The sequence below is a fragment of the Chlamydotis macqueenii genome, chromosome 1 (assembly GCF_036417535.1).
Source record: "Chlamydotis macqueenii isolate bChlMac1 chromosome 1, bChlMac1.mat, whole genome shotgun sequence".
In the NCBI taxonomy this organism is placed as follows: domain Eukaryota; kingdom Metazoa; phylum Chordata; class Aves; order Otidiformes; family Otididae; genus Chlamydotis; species Chlamydotis macqueenii.
The window spans coordinates 195,255,304-195,270,552 of NC_141556.1; the positions used below are offsets into that span (position 1 = coordinate 195,255,304).

General features: G+C 40.2%; 1 protein-coding gene across 5 annotated transcripts in view; it reads right to left on the bottom strand.

The window, feature by feature from the left end:
• The window catches only part of SGCG (sarcoglycan gamma), a 137,393-nt gene that overhangs the window by 15,725 nt on the left and 106,419 nt on the right, over positions 1-15,249 (bottom strand). For all 5 annotated transcript variants that reach the window (XM_086739520.1, XM_086739516.1, XM_086739517.1 and 2 more), the window contains one exon: positions 10,406-10,478. In XM_086739520.1, coding sequence (XP_086595646.1) covers positions 10,406-10,478 — 73 coding nt within the window. The remainder of the gene's footprint in view (positions 1-10,405; positions 10,479-15,249) is intronic.

A 15,249-nucleotide genomic window follows, 5' to 3' on the forward strand; every position in this document is an offset into this window, starting at 1 on the left:
TAGAAAGTTTTCAAGTAACTGGAATTCTTCAGTATATACTGTTCACAGTGTCCACTTGCTCCGCATGAAAAAACACCCACTCAGGCAAAGAGATCTTTGCTGACAAGCAGGTCATACCCTTCTCTTGTGATTCATTGGTACAGTGGCTGAATGTGCCACACTTCCTTCAGATTCCTCAAAACTGAAGTATCACAACTACACACACAGGCTGAGAGAAAGATGGAAGAGTGTGAGTAGTGACGGTGCACATACACAACATCTCTTGGAAGAATTACTGTTACTAGGAAATGCTTCCCTTTCTTCTTCCAGTGTTTGCCACATGCACACTCTTCTGTTTCATGCCTCCCCTCCAGCTCCCTTGATTTCTGTGCAGACAGGTGTGTAGGTGGAAGATAATGCAAAGGATGCTGTACTCGGCTCAGCATTACATCTTCGACCAGTGACAGCACAATCATAGACTTACAAATAGAGCTCCAGGTGGTCATCTGCAAGGTGTCTCTAACTGCCACAATCATTAATGAAGTTTTCACGGTAGCTTGCACTCTGGTGGAGTATGCTGTAATCACTCATGACAAGTTAACTTCAGCAATCGCACCAAGCAGTCTGACACTGTCAAGTTCAGCAGTGTAGGAGTAGAAATCATTATACCTTTGGTCTTTGCACTACTGACATAAGCAGCCATGGAAAACAGGCAAATGGCTTTGTCCCATACCATTGGCAGAAACAACTCCTATTGATTTTAATGTGTTAAGTGACAGCTCTGGGCTTTAGGAAGAACATCGGCCACCTGACGGGGTTAAAGGAAAGTCAGTGATGACAGTGGGCAGAAACCTGACGTGTTCTCATGGAGATCTTACCTAGCAAAAAGGCCACTAACATCAATGCACGGATTTTCTCTCCTGCTGTTACTGAGGGGGCTATCACTCACTGGTTTCAGAGGCCAGCAGTCGTTCAAAGCAGGAAATGTGCTGTAGGTGCTCAGGAGAGCAGCTCTGACTGCCAACACTGGCTCACTAGGAGACCTGAGGCTTTGTCCCCACCAGTCACCAAATGTCACTCCTACTACAGCAGGGAAAAAGCTTCAGTGAGAGCAGGAGAGAGTCCCTCTGCAGACTCAGAATTACAGAAGGCAGGATGATCTAATCAGCAGAAGTAAGTCTGTCTCCTAGGGTCATATGGTCCATACATACAATGCTATATAAGCCCTGCAGGTGAAGCACTGTAGTTTGTAAACTCAATTGCAATGAATAAGATTGTGCAAGAACATAGGTGCACACAAATAGCTCATAACACAAGACAGAGAAAATAGATTGTACTTGGAAAATTTTTTTCACTTTAAGATTAATATTTTCAAGAAAAATCCCTGCTTAAAAGAAGACTAGATGTGAAGCAATACCCAAGCCTTTACTAATAAAGTATTTTTAAATATCTGAGTCAGAAATGTTTCTGAAAAGTTAATAAATGTGATATCCTATACCATCTGATCATTTTAAACTATGCCTTTTCATATATCTGAGTCCATCAGATGAATGGAAAGAAATTCTTTAAGCTTCTAAAATAGATATTTGATGGTGTTCTTACTTAACCTGAATGCAGTAAAGTGTATTAACGCAAATGGATGGAGCCCCTCTCCTATAAGGACAGGCTGAGAAAGTTGGGATTTTTCAGCGTGGAGAAGAGAAGGCTCTGGGGAGACTTTATAGCAGCCTTCCAGTACCTAAAGAGGGCCTACAAGAAAGTTGGGGAGGGACTTTTGACAAGGGCATGTAGTGACAGGACAAGGGGTAATGGCTTTAAACTGAAAAATGGCAGATTTAGATTAGATATGAGGAAGAAATTTTTCATTGTGAGGGTGGTGGGGCACTGGAACAGGTTGACCAGAGAAGTTGTAGATGCCCCATCCCTGGAAGTGTTCAAGGCCACATTGGATGGGGCTTTCAGCAATCTGGTCTAGTGGAACGTGTCCCTGCCTAGGGCAGAGGGGTTGGACTAGATGATCTTTAAGGTTCCTTCCAACCCAAACCATTCCATGATTTTTTGAGTCTATGAAATTTATATGCAGCAAATTAATGCCAGAGCTCATAAAACTACATTGCAGTAGAAATATCTCACTTATGTTTCTGTTACGTGATCCATTCTCTTCTGACTGACTGGGCTTTTGATTTGCATAATGACCGCAAACAAAAATCACTGTACTTCATTTAGTCAGATGGTATTTTTAGGCAATTAGCATGTAAACATTAGTATTACAAACATGATTAAGCAATAATTTAGCAAATGTTTTTACCCTAGTTGGCTTCTATATATCTCTTTCTGGATTTTGTTCATAATACTTATTCATATGCCCATAACCCCCCAAAACTTCAGTTTCCAGCCTTTCTCTCTGTCTTATTATGTAGTTTACCCTAGTAAATCTATACTTTGAGTGCAAAGGGAATCATATTATGAATGCGGAACGGAAAGGATAAAAGTAAGCCTTCACAAAGAGTCAGAGAGAAGCCATAAGAGAAGTGGAGCTATTGGATGCCACAGAACTGAAGTCAAAATTAAAGGGGACATATTTATTCTGAATATCTAGATAGGGAGGTCTACCAGCAAGCCATCAGTACAGTAATTTACCTTAACCAAATACCTAGAAGGCGTATAATTTAGCAATGTTTCTTAAATGATATATTTTAAGTTTTGGTCAATGCCAATATTATACATTTGTTTAAAATGCGTCTACTTTCCTGAGAAATACTGAAATATTTTTAAAATATTCCCATAAGCTGTTAAATAATATGTTAAATTGTAACATTATATATATATTTATAATCACAGTCTGACAAATGTTGACTCTCTGGAATAGTGACATCATTCCTGCTATAGTGCTTTTCAAATGCAGGAAAGGTGGAATGATGTGGGTCACTTTTGAACTTGGGTGTAAACCCTCAGTTGAAGAACTGGCAAAATACTACAAATGGACTGTAACAAAAGTGATTTCCCATGAGATTTGTGCTCAGAAGACACAGTTGCTGGCTGTTGGACATACATTTATGGCAAAAATGAGAACAAAGCAAGTACTCACCTATGAGCATTATATTCATTACACATAGTATACAGTTAGTTAATAAATTGAAAGATGGCACTTTTGTAAGCACACTTTCATTGGTTTGGGAAATACAAGCACTTAGTTCAGAAACATTGTTTTGAGATTTACACAGCTTTGCTGATCCGTTGTTTTCCCTTAGAAAACGGCAAGGCATGTAGATCATAAGAAGTGAACAGTATCAAAATGCCAAAACCTTGTATGAGTCATGTGTTACTCAAGGATATGAAATATAGGAGGAATAATAAACTGAATAATATTATAAAGTGCTATAAATTATCAGAAAAACCTCTTAGAACCAGAGTGGAAAAATGTCTAAACTGAGACACTAGTTTTTCACAAATAAATTGTTATTTGGAGATAAAAGCGTATGTGTGCTGGCATGAAACTCTGGATAATATCAGAAGAGGCTACTTACAGTACCTAACATGGAACCTAGGGAGAAGCTGGCTTTTAGAGAATTGCTAAAAATGTCTCGTCTACAGCAGCTAGTTTCGTTAGTTGCTGTTAACATTTCCCACCTACATTTTGGGTCATAAGTAACATGTCTGAACATAGGCTTCTATAATTCTGTTCAGATTCTTTCTTTTGGAAAGCAAGGTACGTGGTTTTCACTAGAATGTCACTGTAATCCATTTAGAGGTGGCAGCCAAATTCCATGGAAGCTCCAGGAGACCTGATTGAGGCAAATAAACACCAAAGCACAAGGGTTGTGGCCACTTTTAGGGAAAACTATGGAAGAGGTAACACTTTCCATCTTTTTATAATAGTCTAAGTAATAATATCAAATATATAATAACATATATAATGTTATATTACATATAATACAATCAGTTGATTTTGCTATTCAGCAAGGAATTATGAACCATCAGTTCAATTCCCCCTTTATCTTGAGGGGAATGAAACCTGCACCTGTTACCTCTATTTGCCAGACTATAGAACAGCTTGGTGGGAGTAAAGGGCTGGATTATGGCCATCCTTGGGTTTAATGTCAGTCTTTGCACAACCAAGTCATCCCACAAGAAACAGAGCAAATAAAAAGGAGATTACCTAGTGATCAAGTCTTTCATCCGGTTCCTCTTCCAGGATTACTTTTTGAATCATAACTGAAAGCCCCTCCTCCTACTCTTGGCTGAATGCTCTAAACACAAGAATAACTTGTGCTTCCTCTTGCTTGTTCTCCTGCAGTCCCATGACCATACAGAAGAACAAGGTTCAGCCAAAGGAAAGGAGGTGTGTCCCAACAGATAGGCGCTTACTCTCAAAAAAGCTTACTGTCACCTGGAAGCTTTGGAGACACTTGACTATACCAGGCAACCGAATTACAGCACGTTCAGATATATTTCTATTCTCACAATTCGCTAATTTTAACCGGGTACCTCCTCAGTGGTGTTTGTCTGGGGAGGATATTTCCTGGATATATCCAAATCTTCCCATTGACTGTAACCATGCCATGGAGATGTTTGTTGGACACTTATTACATGTGAGACCCTGTTTTTATCTCTCCACTATGTCTTACAGTCTTAACAAATTTAGTAAATGGAAACTATGTACCTTATGGTACATACGGTAAATGGAAAATATGTACCTTACCTGATGGGCCAAGTGCCATGGGAGGCGGCCCTGGAGGGAAGAGGAGCCCAGGAAAGTTGGTCCACATTCAAGGAGCACCTCCTCCAAGCTCAGCAGAGGTGCATCCCAATGAAGAACAAGTCAGGCAAAAAGGCCAGGAGGCCTGTGTGGATGAGCAAGGAGCTCCTGGACCAACTGAAAGTGAAGAAGAAAGCCTATAGAGGGTGGAAACGGAGACAGGTAGCCTGGGAGGACTACAAAGAGGCTGTGCGAGTGGCCAGGGATCGGGTGAGGAACGCTAAAGCCCTGACGGAATTAAATCTGGCCAGGGATACAAAAAGCAACAAGAAAAGCTTCTATAAGTATGTAGGGGACAAAAGAAAGTCCAAGGAGAATGTAGGCCCCCTCTGGAAGGAAACCGGTGTCCTGGTTACGCGGGACATGGAGAAGGCTGAGGTTCGCAATGACTTTTTTGCCTCAGTCTTCACCGATAAGGGCTCTTGTCTCACCACCCAAGCTGTGGAAGGCACAAGTGGGGATGCCATCCAGAGGGACCTTGACAGGCTGGAGAGGTGGGCCCGTGCCAACCTCATGAAGTTCAACCAGGCCAAGTGCAAGGTCCTGCACCTGGGTCATGGCAATCCCAGGCACAAATACAGGCTGGGTGGAGAATGGATTGAGAGCAGCCCTGAGGAGAAGGACTTGGGAGTGCTGGTGGATGAGAAGCTTAACATGAGCAGGCAATGCGCCCTTGCGGCCCAGAAGGCCAACCACATCCTGGGCTGCATCAAGAGAAGCGCGGCCAGCAGGTCGAGGGAGGTGATTCTCCCCCTCTACTCTGCCCTGGTGAGACCCCACCTGGAGTACTGTGTCCAGTTCTGGAGCCCCCAGCACAAGAAGGACATGGACCAGTTGGAGAAGGTCCAGAGGAGGGCCACGAAGATGATAAAAGGGCTGGAGCACCTCTCTTATGAGGACAGGCTGAGAGAGTTGGGGCTGTTCAGCCTGCAGAAGAGGAGGCTCCAGGGAGACCTGACAGCGGTCTTCCAGTACCTCAAGGGGGCCTACAAGAAAGATGGGGAGAGGCTGTTTAGTAGGGCCTGTTGCGATAGGACGAGAGGTAATGGTTTTAAAATAGAGGGGGGTAGATTTAGATTGGAAATTAGGAAAAAATTTTTTACCATGTGGGTTATAGAACACTGGAACAGGTTGCCCAGAAAGGTGGTGGAGGCCCCATCTCTGGAAGCGTTGAAGGCCAGGCTGGATGAGGCTCTGAGCAACCTGACCTAGTCAGGGATGTCCCTGCTCCTTGCAGGGGGGTTGGACTAGATGACCTTTGAAGGTCCCTTCCAACCCTAACCATTCTATGATTCTATGATTCTATGACTGCGAAGATGAAGAACCGCCCATTGTACTCGAAGAGCAGGTTTGGGAACATCTGAGTAACTTGAAGGTGCACAAGTCCATGGCACCTGATGAGATCCATCCACGGGTCCTGAGGGAACTGGCGGATGAAGTTGCCAAGCCACTGGCCATTGTATTTGAGAAGTCGTGGTGGTCTGGTGACGTCCCCGATGACTAGAAGAGAGGGAACATAACCCCAATTTTTAAAAAGGGGAACAAGGAGGACCTGGGCAACTACAGGCCGATCAGACTCACCTCTGTGCCTGGCAAGGTCATGGAGCAGATTCTCCTGGAAACCATGCTAAGGCACATGGAGAGCAAGGAGGTGGTTGGTGACAGCCAACATGGCTTCACCAAGGGCAGATTGTGCCTGACCAATTTGGTGGCCTTCTATGATGGGGTGACAGCATCAGTGGACAAGGGACACGCGATGGATATCATCTACCTGGACTTGTGCAAAGCTTTTGACACTGTCCCGCACGACATCCTTCTCTCTAAACTAGAGAGACATGGGTTTGATGGACGGACCACTCGGTGGATAAGCAGTTGGCTGGATGGCCACACTCAGAGAGTGGTGGTCAACGGCTCGACGTCCAAGTGGAGACCGGTCATGAGTGGTGTCCCTCAGGGGTTCGTATTGGCCCTGGCCCTTTTCAACATCTTTGTCGGCGACATGGACAGTGGGATAGAGTGCACCCTCAGCAAGTTTGCTGATGACACCAAGCTGCGTGGTGCCGTCAACACGCTAGAAGGGAGGGATGCCATCCAGAGGGACCTTGACAGGCTGGAGAGGTGGGCTTGTGCCAACCTCATGAAGTTCAACCAGGCCAAGTGCAAGATCCTGCACCTGGGTCATGGCAATCCCAGGCACAAATACAGGCTGGGTGGAGAATGGATTGAGAGCAGCCCTGAGGAGAAGGACTTGGGAGTGCTGGTGGACGAGAAGCTCAACATGAGCAGGCAATGCGCCCTTGCAGTCCAGAAGGCCAACTGCATCCTGGGCTGCATCAAGAGGAGCGTGGCCAGCAGGTCGAGGGAGGTGATTCTCCCCCTTTACTCTGCCCTGGTGAGACCCCACCTGGAGTACCGTGTCCAGCTCTGGAGCCCTCAACTTAAGAAGCAGAGAAGGTCCAGAGGAGGGCCACAAAGATGATCAGAGGGCTGGAGCACCTTTCCTATGAGGACAGGCTGAGAGATTTGGGGCTGTTCAGCCTGGAGAAGAGGAAGCCCCGGGGAGACCTGATAGCGGTCTTCCAGTACCTCAAGGGGGCCTACAAGAAAGATGGGGAGAGGCTGTTCAGTAGGGCCTGTTGTGATAGGATAAGGGGTAATGGTTTTAAAATAGAGGGAGGTAGATTTAGATTGGATATTAGGAAAAAATTTTTTACAATGCAAGTTGTAGAACACTGGAACAGGTTGCCCAGAGAGGTGGTGGAAGCCCCATCCCTTGAAACATTCAAGGCCAGGCTGGATGAGGCTCTGAGCAACCTGATCTAGTCGGGGATGTCCCTGCTTCTTGCAGGGGGGTTGGACTAGATGACCTTTGAAGGTCCCTTCCAACTCTAACCATTCTATGATTCTATGATTATGTAGAGATAAGAACTCCAGGAAATGAATTCAAAAGTATGCAATGTTGTTTTAAACCTAGGAATGCTTCAGTTTCGAAATGTAGATTTTTTTATTATCATTCTTCCTACCAGCTGGAAGTAAGTGCAAGCACACCTCTTCTTTACGAGTGAGTCATGAACTCAATCTATTAGACCGAAAAGGACTCTATATGTTTTCTTCAAATTACAGGATGAAAAGACAGTTACTGACCACCATATAATTGCATTGCTCTGTCTCCATTACTTAGCTATAAAAAGCTATGTTCTAACAGACTTATCTCTTTCTTTCCAGAAAAGTGGTCTACCTTGAAATTCAGCATTTGGACAGGAAAGCCAGCAGAGTGTGTAATTCAGAAGGCCATTTGTGTCAGCTCTGTTTGCGATGCAGCCCTAAATCTGAATGACAGGGAACGAATGTGGTCTCTATGCTCATGACACGAGCTGAAAAGTTATGAGCATTAACAGCTTTCCAGTCAGCTCCTTGAAACATGCACCTAAATTTGAAATGGATGGGTTTTCTTGAAGCAGTATTCCCTATATTTAACATTGCACACCTTGGCACTTCATATCGTATTCACCCAGCATACCACATTCAGAACCACTGAAAGAAAAATAGAGGAAAAATAGCATAAGATTAATAGATGGTGAAAGTGTGAGGATAAGGCTTGAGATGAGCAAATAGTTTATATTATCTATAACTTGCTACTCAGTACCTTAATCTCAAAAGGAAGTATATTCAAATCTAAAATAGAGAAATAATACTTAAAATCGCATTTTAAATTTTCATATTGAAGGTGTTTTCAGTAGGTAGCTTTCTGTATTCAACAGTGTGGAATGGAACAGGATATTTATAAAGCATTACAAAATTGCTATTCATTGGTAAACTTGTCTAAGTCCCTTCACAACAGAATGCATGAATTTTGTTTACACTGACATTTAAGGTTACCCTTGAAAATAACCTTTTTCCAGCATGAGCCTTGTAAATTGCTCTTCTCTGTCTACATCTTAACTTAGCATCTTCACTGCAAACAACCACGTTTGCTTCTCAGTCCTCCCCAGAAGACTTCCATGGAATCATTGCAATCTCTGCTTTCAGACTTGACACTGATTATGGATAGTAAAGACAGAAAAAAAAGAAAATCAAAGGAATGAGGCATATTGAATTGCTCTGGGTAAGCACCAGGTCTTCAGGGCCAGCAACATTCTAGATCAAAGCATGTGCTTATAGTTGACATGGTAAAAATCACAGATAAGCCATGAGGTTAACTCATCCATGCAAGAGAACTTTACAAACACTTTGAATTAATCTCAGCGTTTTCCTTCAAATGATACCCTATTTCAAAAACAGATGAAAAATTTATAATAACAATAGTTGTATGTATTCCGAAACAGTGTAATTGTGTTTAAATGAAGTGCAGATAAAGAACTTAAAATGTGACATAGCATAATGGCTGTAGGATAAAACTATTAGCTTTAAGCCTATTAAAATATTACTAATTGATGATGCATTTTAAGCAAAGTAACAATCACAGAAAATAATTTATATGTATTCAATTAAAATTTGCAGAGAGCTTCTTGGCTTTGTAATTACAAAATTCAGTGTCCTACTTTATCAAAATCTAGATAATCACAGGAAATGACAAATTAACAACATAATGAATCCACTCCCTCCAAAAGCAGACAATGTTCACTACAATGCATAATCCTACATATTGGTCAAAGTCTGTCACATTCAAATTCTGCTATAGTAGAAGAAACACATTTTTGAAAGTGGAGATCAACATATAAAAACTCATGCCTTGAGCTCATTCTGTCTTCAAATGAAAGCACAAGGTATCTTACTGAAAGTAAATCTTAAATATGAAGGAGAAAATTAAAAGAAGTATCTTAATAGTCTTCCTCTCATTTGCCATTCTTAATTTGAAAATTCAGTCACCAAGATACAGATGGTGTTCTTGAAAGCTTTAATCATCTTCCTCTACTCCTTAATAGTTATCCCTATTGTAAAAGAAACACTAAGAAGAGAAATTATAACAGAGAGTAGCAGATTGCCAAGGTATGAAAGGATAGAAATATAATTGTAAAGAGACTCTCTTTAATTTCAGCTCTTTCTTTGAACTGGGTATAAAATGAAACATAACATGTCCATGAACAGAACATAAATTGAGTTTATTACCTCATCATAGCCAACGTATTATGATCTAATTTGGGATACTCAAAATTAGACAGAATAATGCACAAAGAAGTGCTATCCAAGAGTTAAGGAGCTCTGAAACATACAAGATACTTTATAATAATTTTCTCACTCCAAATTGCTTTTTAGTTAGATAGTTTTGCACATTTCCAAATTTTTTGTATTAGTCTGTTTCCTCAGATTGACACTAGTTTCTAAAAATCTTGACTAATTATAGGTCAACGACCTACTGCAGACAAGCATCTTCTACTACAGAAAAAGTGATACTTAAGTGTTTCAAAATTGAAAAATAGAAGTTTGGAGAAAAACTTCCCATAGTATTTTATGTGACTTTAAATATTCACTATCAGCAATAAATCATTCATAATATATTTCAAAACTGCAGAGTAACGTATAATTTTCCTTTAAAATAATAATTTATCACATAAAATAGACAAAAAAGTTATTAGTAGTTCTGTAAATGCTGTTCAAAATAATGTGAATATGTATAGCAAACAACAGTTACTTATTAGATTTATGGTTTTATGTATACATTCTTACCTAAGCTGTTTAAAAGCTTCTGCCTTCACAAGTGGTGTTTCTACAGAGTGTTCAAAAAGTGCTCCTTCAGGCCCTGAAAAAAACCCAAAAACTATATTGTAAAAGTTTAAATGTAAAAAAAATAGCAAAAGTTATTTATATGTCCACTTTGATATCAGAAATTAAGATACAGAACCATATATTAAAAATTAATGAGACAATTAAAATTCAGATATAGTCCTACTACTACAGTATTGATTGGAACAACACAATACACAGGTAATGTAAAAGTACAGGCTGAAATCTAAAAAGTCTCAAGACAGAGAAATTTTAAACTACCTGCGACAACAAAATAAGTAAATAATATTTTTACAACGTAATTTCCATTAGCGTTAATAGAGATAATTAAAATCCTACAAAACTCTTGCAAATATTACAGACTTGAATAATCATGTTTATTTTAAACTATTCTATACATAGCACAAGTCTGGCATGTAGCTTCATCAAAGATTTTCCCCTATTTTTAGGCAGACTTGCTGAATATAAAATGGTATTTATGCGCATAAAATGGAAATGACTATGGGATCAGACAGTTTACCTCCTGAAATAAGAGTAGTTTCATTCCAACGGGGAAGAAACAGTGATTACCTCTGTGTGGTGGTACACGTGTAGGTGGTGGTGATACACGTGCAGGTGCGGCAAAGCAAGTCACCAGTATGAAAGGATTATTTGCATTGCAGTGCTGCACGCAAATACAACTTAAAACACAGACATCCAGAACGCAGATGAAGCTCATGGCTGCAGATTCTTAACTGTTCATAAGATCCTTCCTGTAAAGGGGCTAATATGTAGCCTCTTCTCCTTAATTTCAGCACCCTCCCGAAAATCAGAGTTTGCTTTGTTGTCACAAGTCATTATTTTACTTTTTCTTTGTAGACCACCTCCTTTTAACATTACTCTTTCATCTGTGCATCTAGTGTTTTCACTCTTGCAATGTACTCTTTCTTTGTGGTTCTAAGTTAATTTGTGCAAGAAATGCTATGATAATATATATAGTAATTTCAAGACTGGAATTCATAGCACAGAGTGCAGCATGCAATGGACATTGGTCCTCCTCTGAGAATTTCTAGTGTGAAAGCAAGACTGAATGCTTAGAGGATAAGTCCAAAAAAGGATTACATGAATTTTAGGTCCTGGACATTTAACTTATTTAGGAATTCAGGTTGCTTGTAACAGTACAACAGTCAATTTTCAACCTAGATCCAAGGTGCTGAGGTTCAAGAGAGCAATTCAGAGTGTAAAAAAAAAACCAAAACAGTCGGGTAGTTAGTGAAGTACCTAATTACTGCAAGTTTATTACATTGCCAGTTTCCACACAGTAACATCCTCCTGTTCCACTCCAAACACAGCCGCTGGCAGAAGAGAAGGAGGCAGCAGTATTTAAGTCTCACAGAATAATGTGATGGTGATCAGAGGATCTGGCTGGAAGGCAGGAAACCCAGTGTGCAAGCCCTCTTCATCAGTATGAATGTTGACCTGATAAATGCATCTACCGCATTGAAACAGGCAGTAGACCAGGTAAATCGTTGGTGTAACTTTTCTCCCTCCTTCAGAGCCTCCTTGTTCAGTGTGTGCAGAGCTCACACCAGCAGGCCTCATGTAAGTGCCCCACTCTGCATCTCTCTATTTTCAGCACTAAAGATATGCCCCACCAAAAGAACTTTTCCAAAACTGCTGTTCCCACAACAGGCAGCAATCCGTTCTCACCAGGAGCTTCCCTGTTGGACCTAAAAGTTCTCCTGAGGACTAGCATCATGGCAGTATCACCAGCCCAGTGACCATCTCCTGCCTAAGCTTCACTGGGATCAGGGAACTAGCTGAAGTAGTACAAAAGTCCCTCAGCAATGGATATGGCTCAAAAAAAGCAGCTAAAACTACCAGATGGTAAGGGTAGAACGTCTCATCATCTGCTTTGTCAAAGCACCCATCCAAAAACAGGGAGGCCTTCTCCAGTTTAGGGGATATCACATATCTAAGCACTCTTCAGGTAAATATGTAGGAAGGCAGTATATTTTAATTGTTAGGATATTACTCAATGTGGCTTTTCTGGCTGCACTTTGAATTAAAACAGAATACAGTTACCCTCAGAAAGAATTCTGGGCTGTAGAAAGCCCTAAGTCAGAGCTTTGGACTCCATCTAGAAAAACAAACTCTTAAGATTCCTCTTGAGCTGCAGCCTAGTGAATATGCCCGCATGCATATATATGCTTATTTAAATATTAATGTGTGCTCATAATTTATAATAGTTAACATATTAAATGCAAATACACATGAAAACAAAAGAAAACTGGTTTTTTTTGTGTTTTCTCTCTGGAAGAGCTGATGCAATTGGGATGAAAAAGTGAAAGTACATGTAGAATCAGGCAGAGGGAAAGAAAGACAAGGGGAAATGGATGACTAGAAAGTATGGTGTAGATGGTATAAATGTAGTATTAAGGGAAAAAAATAATAAAAATTAACGAAGGCAGCCACAGAGAACATAGTAAAAGGAAAAAAAAGTGAGATCAAGAGATACATTAAAAATGAATACATTGCAGAACCAATTCATAGGATGACGGTCACTTCATGCGGACTGGGGGTAAGTTTTCAGGATGTCCTAAGAAAGCATGAAATGTGCTGCTTTTTGAGATGAGCTCTAGCTGAAATCATGATTCCTTAGAATGAAATCTCCTTAGCTTGGATGGAAGAGAAGTCCATAAAATACAAGAATTACCATACTGAATCACTTCACCACTTCAAGGAAGCATGGATTTCTAAGTTTCTATTTAAATTTTATTTAGCTGTTGATATCCTCATAATCAATTTAAATAGATGAGTCTTAATAGATGAGTCTTTCTGGAATCTGCTAACTGGCATGAATATAGCACTGGAAAACATAAAATTAATTAATTCAGACAGGTCTTAAACACTTCTTTATTAGCATTAAGATTATTTTGCAAGATAAAACCTAATGGCTGGCCAGACATAGTTAATTATCCTGTTCTTATATTTGTGCTAGTGGGCATTACAAGGTGGCAATATTACACATTGGAGATGATGGAAAAAAACCTCTAAGGAATTAACTAAGTTTGTCAGAAAATGCTGATTTGGTGCAACTAAGATATTTTGCAGGGATACGCTGATCTGTCAAAACTTCTGACTTAGTTTACTTGCCAGGTAGAAGTGGCAATGCATTCAAATTTTCCTTTGAGCAGAGACTGCCTCAAATGTGATTCTTCTGACACTATGGTCGTTTGAGAATATATCATGATCCCTCAGTGCCCTTCATTCCACTATGTCCTTCCTGACAGTTCTTAGCAAGGCAAGCATTTACCTGTTTTTCTTGCTTAGATTTTCATCTTGGATTACAGTGAATGAGTGGTAATTTCTGTGAAATATATACTGTCACAACACTACCTGTGCTAACAAAGGACTTGTCAGCAATTTTGAATGATCTCCAAACACATGATTTGTCAGTGGAGATAGCTTGATCTTAATGTCTTCCAACTGTAGTTCTGGAAAGTCCTTAAGTATGTCTACCTTGGGAGGTAATGTGACCTGAAAAAGGTGGATTTATATAGTGATACACTTGGTGCTAAAGATCTGCTGTTCACACTATACAGATTTAAGGGATTTTACTTTGGGCAAACTCTAGTCTCATCCTGTGGCTTAAAACATATTTGCAATTTTGATGCAGTAAATGCATTACTGGAGCCCATTTCTTAGTTTGGTTTCATCCAAAAGGAATCCACTGTATTCAGCCTGACTTCTCCGTGGTATGAACCAGTGGGACATGAAAACTGTCAGAACCATCAGAACTGCAGCAAAAGTGCAGTCCTGACTGAACAAAATGCTGTTGTGGAGGCATATTTTGGCTTGATGTTCCCCTTCCTTTTTCTTACCCATGTATGCATCTACTCTGCGAACATACTTTTTATTGTTTGCTCTTCCACTTGGGTATGGTTTGGAATTCTTTTCCAAAATTTAACGGCTAAAATTTGTCAGCAATTTTTCAGGACAGCATGTTATAGTGTGTCATTACTGTACATACAGTCATCAGATTGAAAACACTGGAACTGCCAGTGCATGCTGGAGCAGCTGCATGGAACCTAATGGTATGACACTGTTTTACTGCTATTAAAAATCTAGTCTTATTATTGTATTTTGATAGATTTTTCCCGCTATATCCATGTGTAAAAAAAAGGTTTTTTTTATTTAAACCACTTGCTATAAACCATATATTTTCAATTATTAGAAAGATTAGGGAAGAAAATCATCACTATCAATATTTTGCAAAAGTAACATTAATGGCTATTCATAGAATCATTAAATGGTAGATCTAGCTATCAGAGTAATAAGCAGAGTAATAAAAGGTAAGTGGAATCTAGTAGTTTAAGTACATGAACACAATCTGTAATCTGCTACCACTGACAAAATAATAAATAATGAATTCAAGAGGAAGAGATGTGTCTCTAAAACGCAGCTGGTGACTTTTGTCTCCACATTAGGCATCACCAGCATGGGTAGACTCTGAAAAGCTCTACTCTATGCTCTGCCTGATTTTACTATAATTCCTCTGTCATCTTTAGAAATCCATACAATCACTACAGCTCATCATTATTGATTTGTAGTTCCAAAACTGATTGAAAGTGGAATTACAGGTTGTAAGTATTTGTATCAGTGGCTTCAGGGAAAACCATGAGAAGTTCAGTTGCACTCTTTCTCACATACACCCAGGTGAAAGTCAAGAAACAGACGTACCAGAATATGAAAGGCAAGCACAAGATACTAAATTCCTCTAGCAGATTAATTAAACACCATCTTCT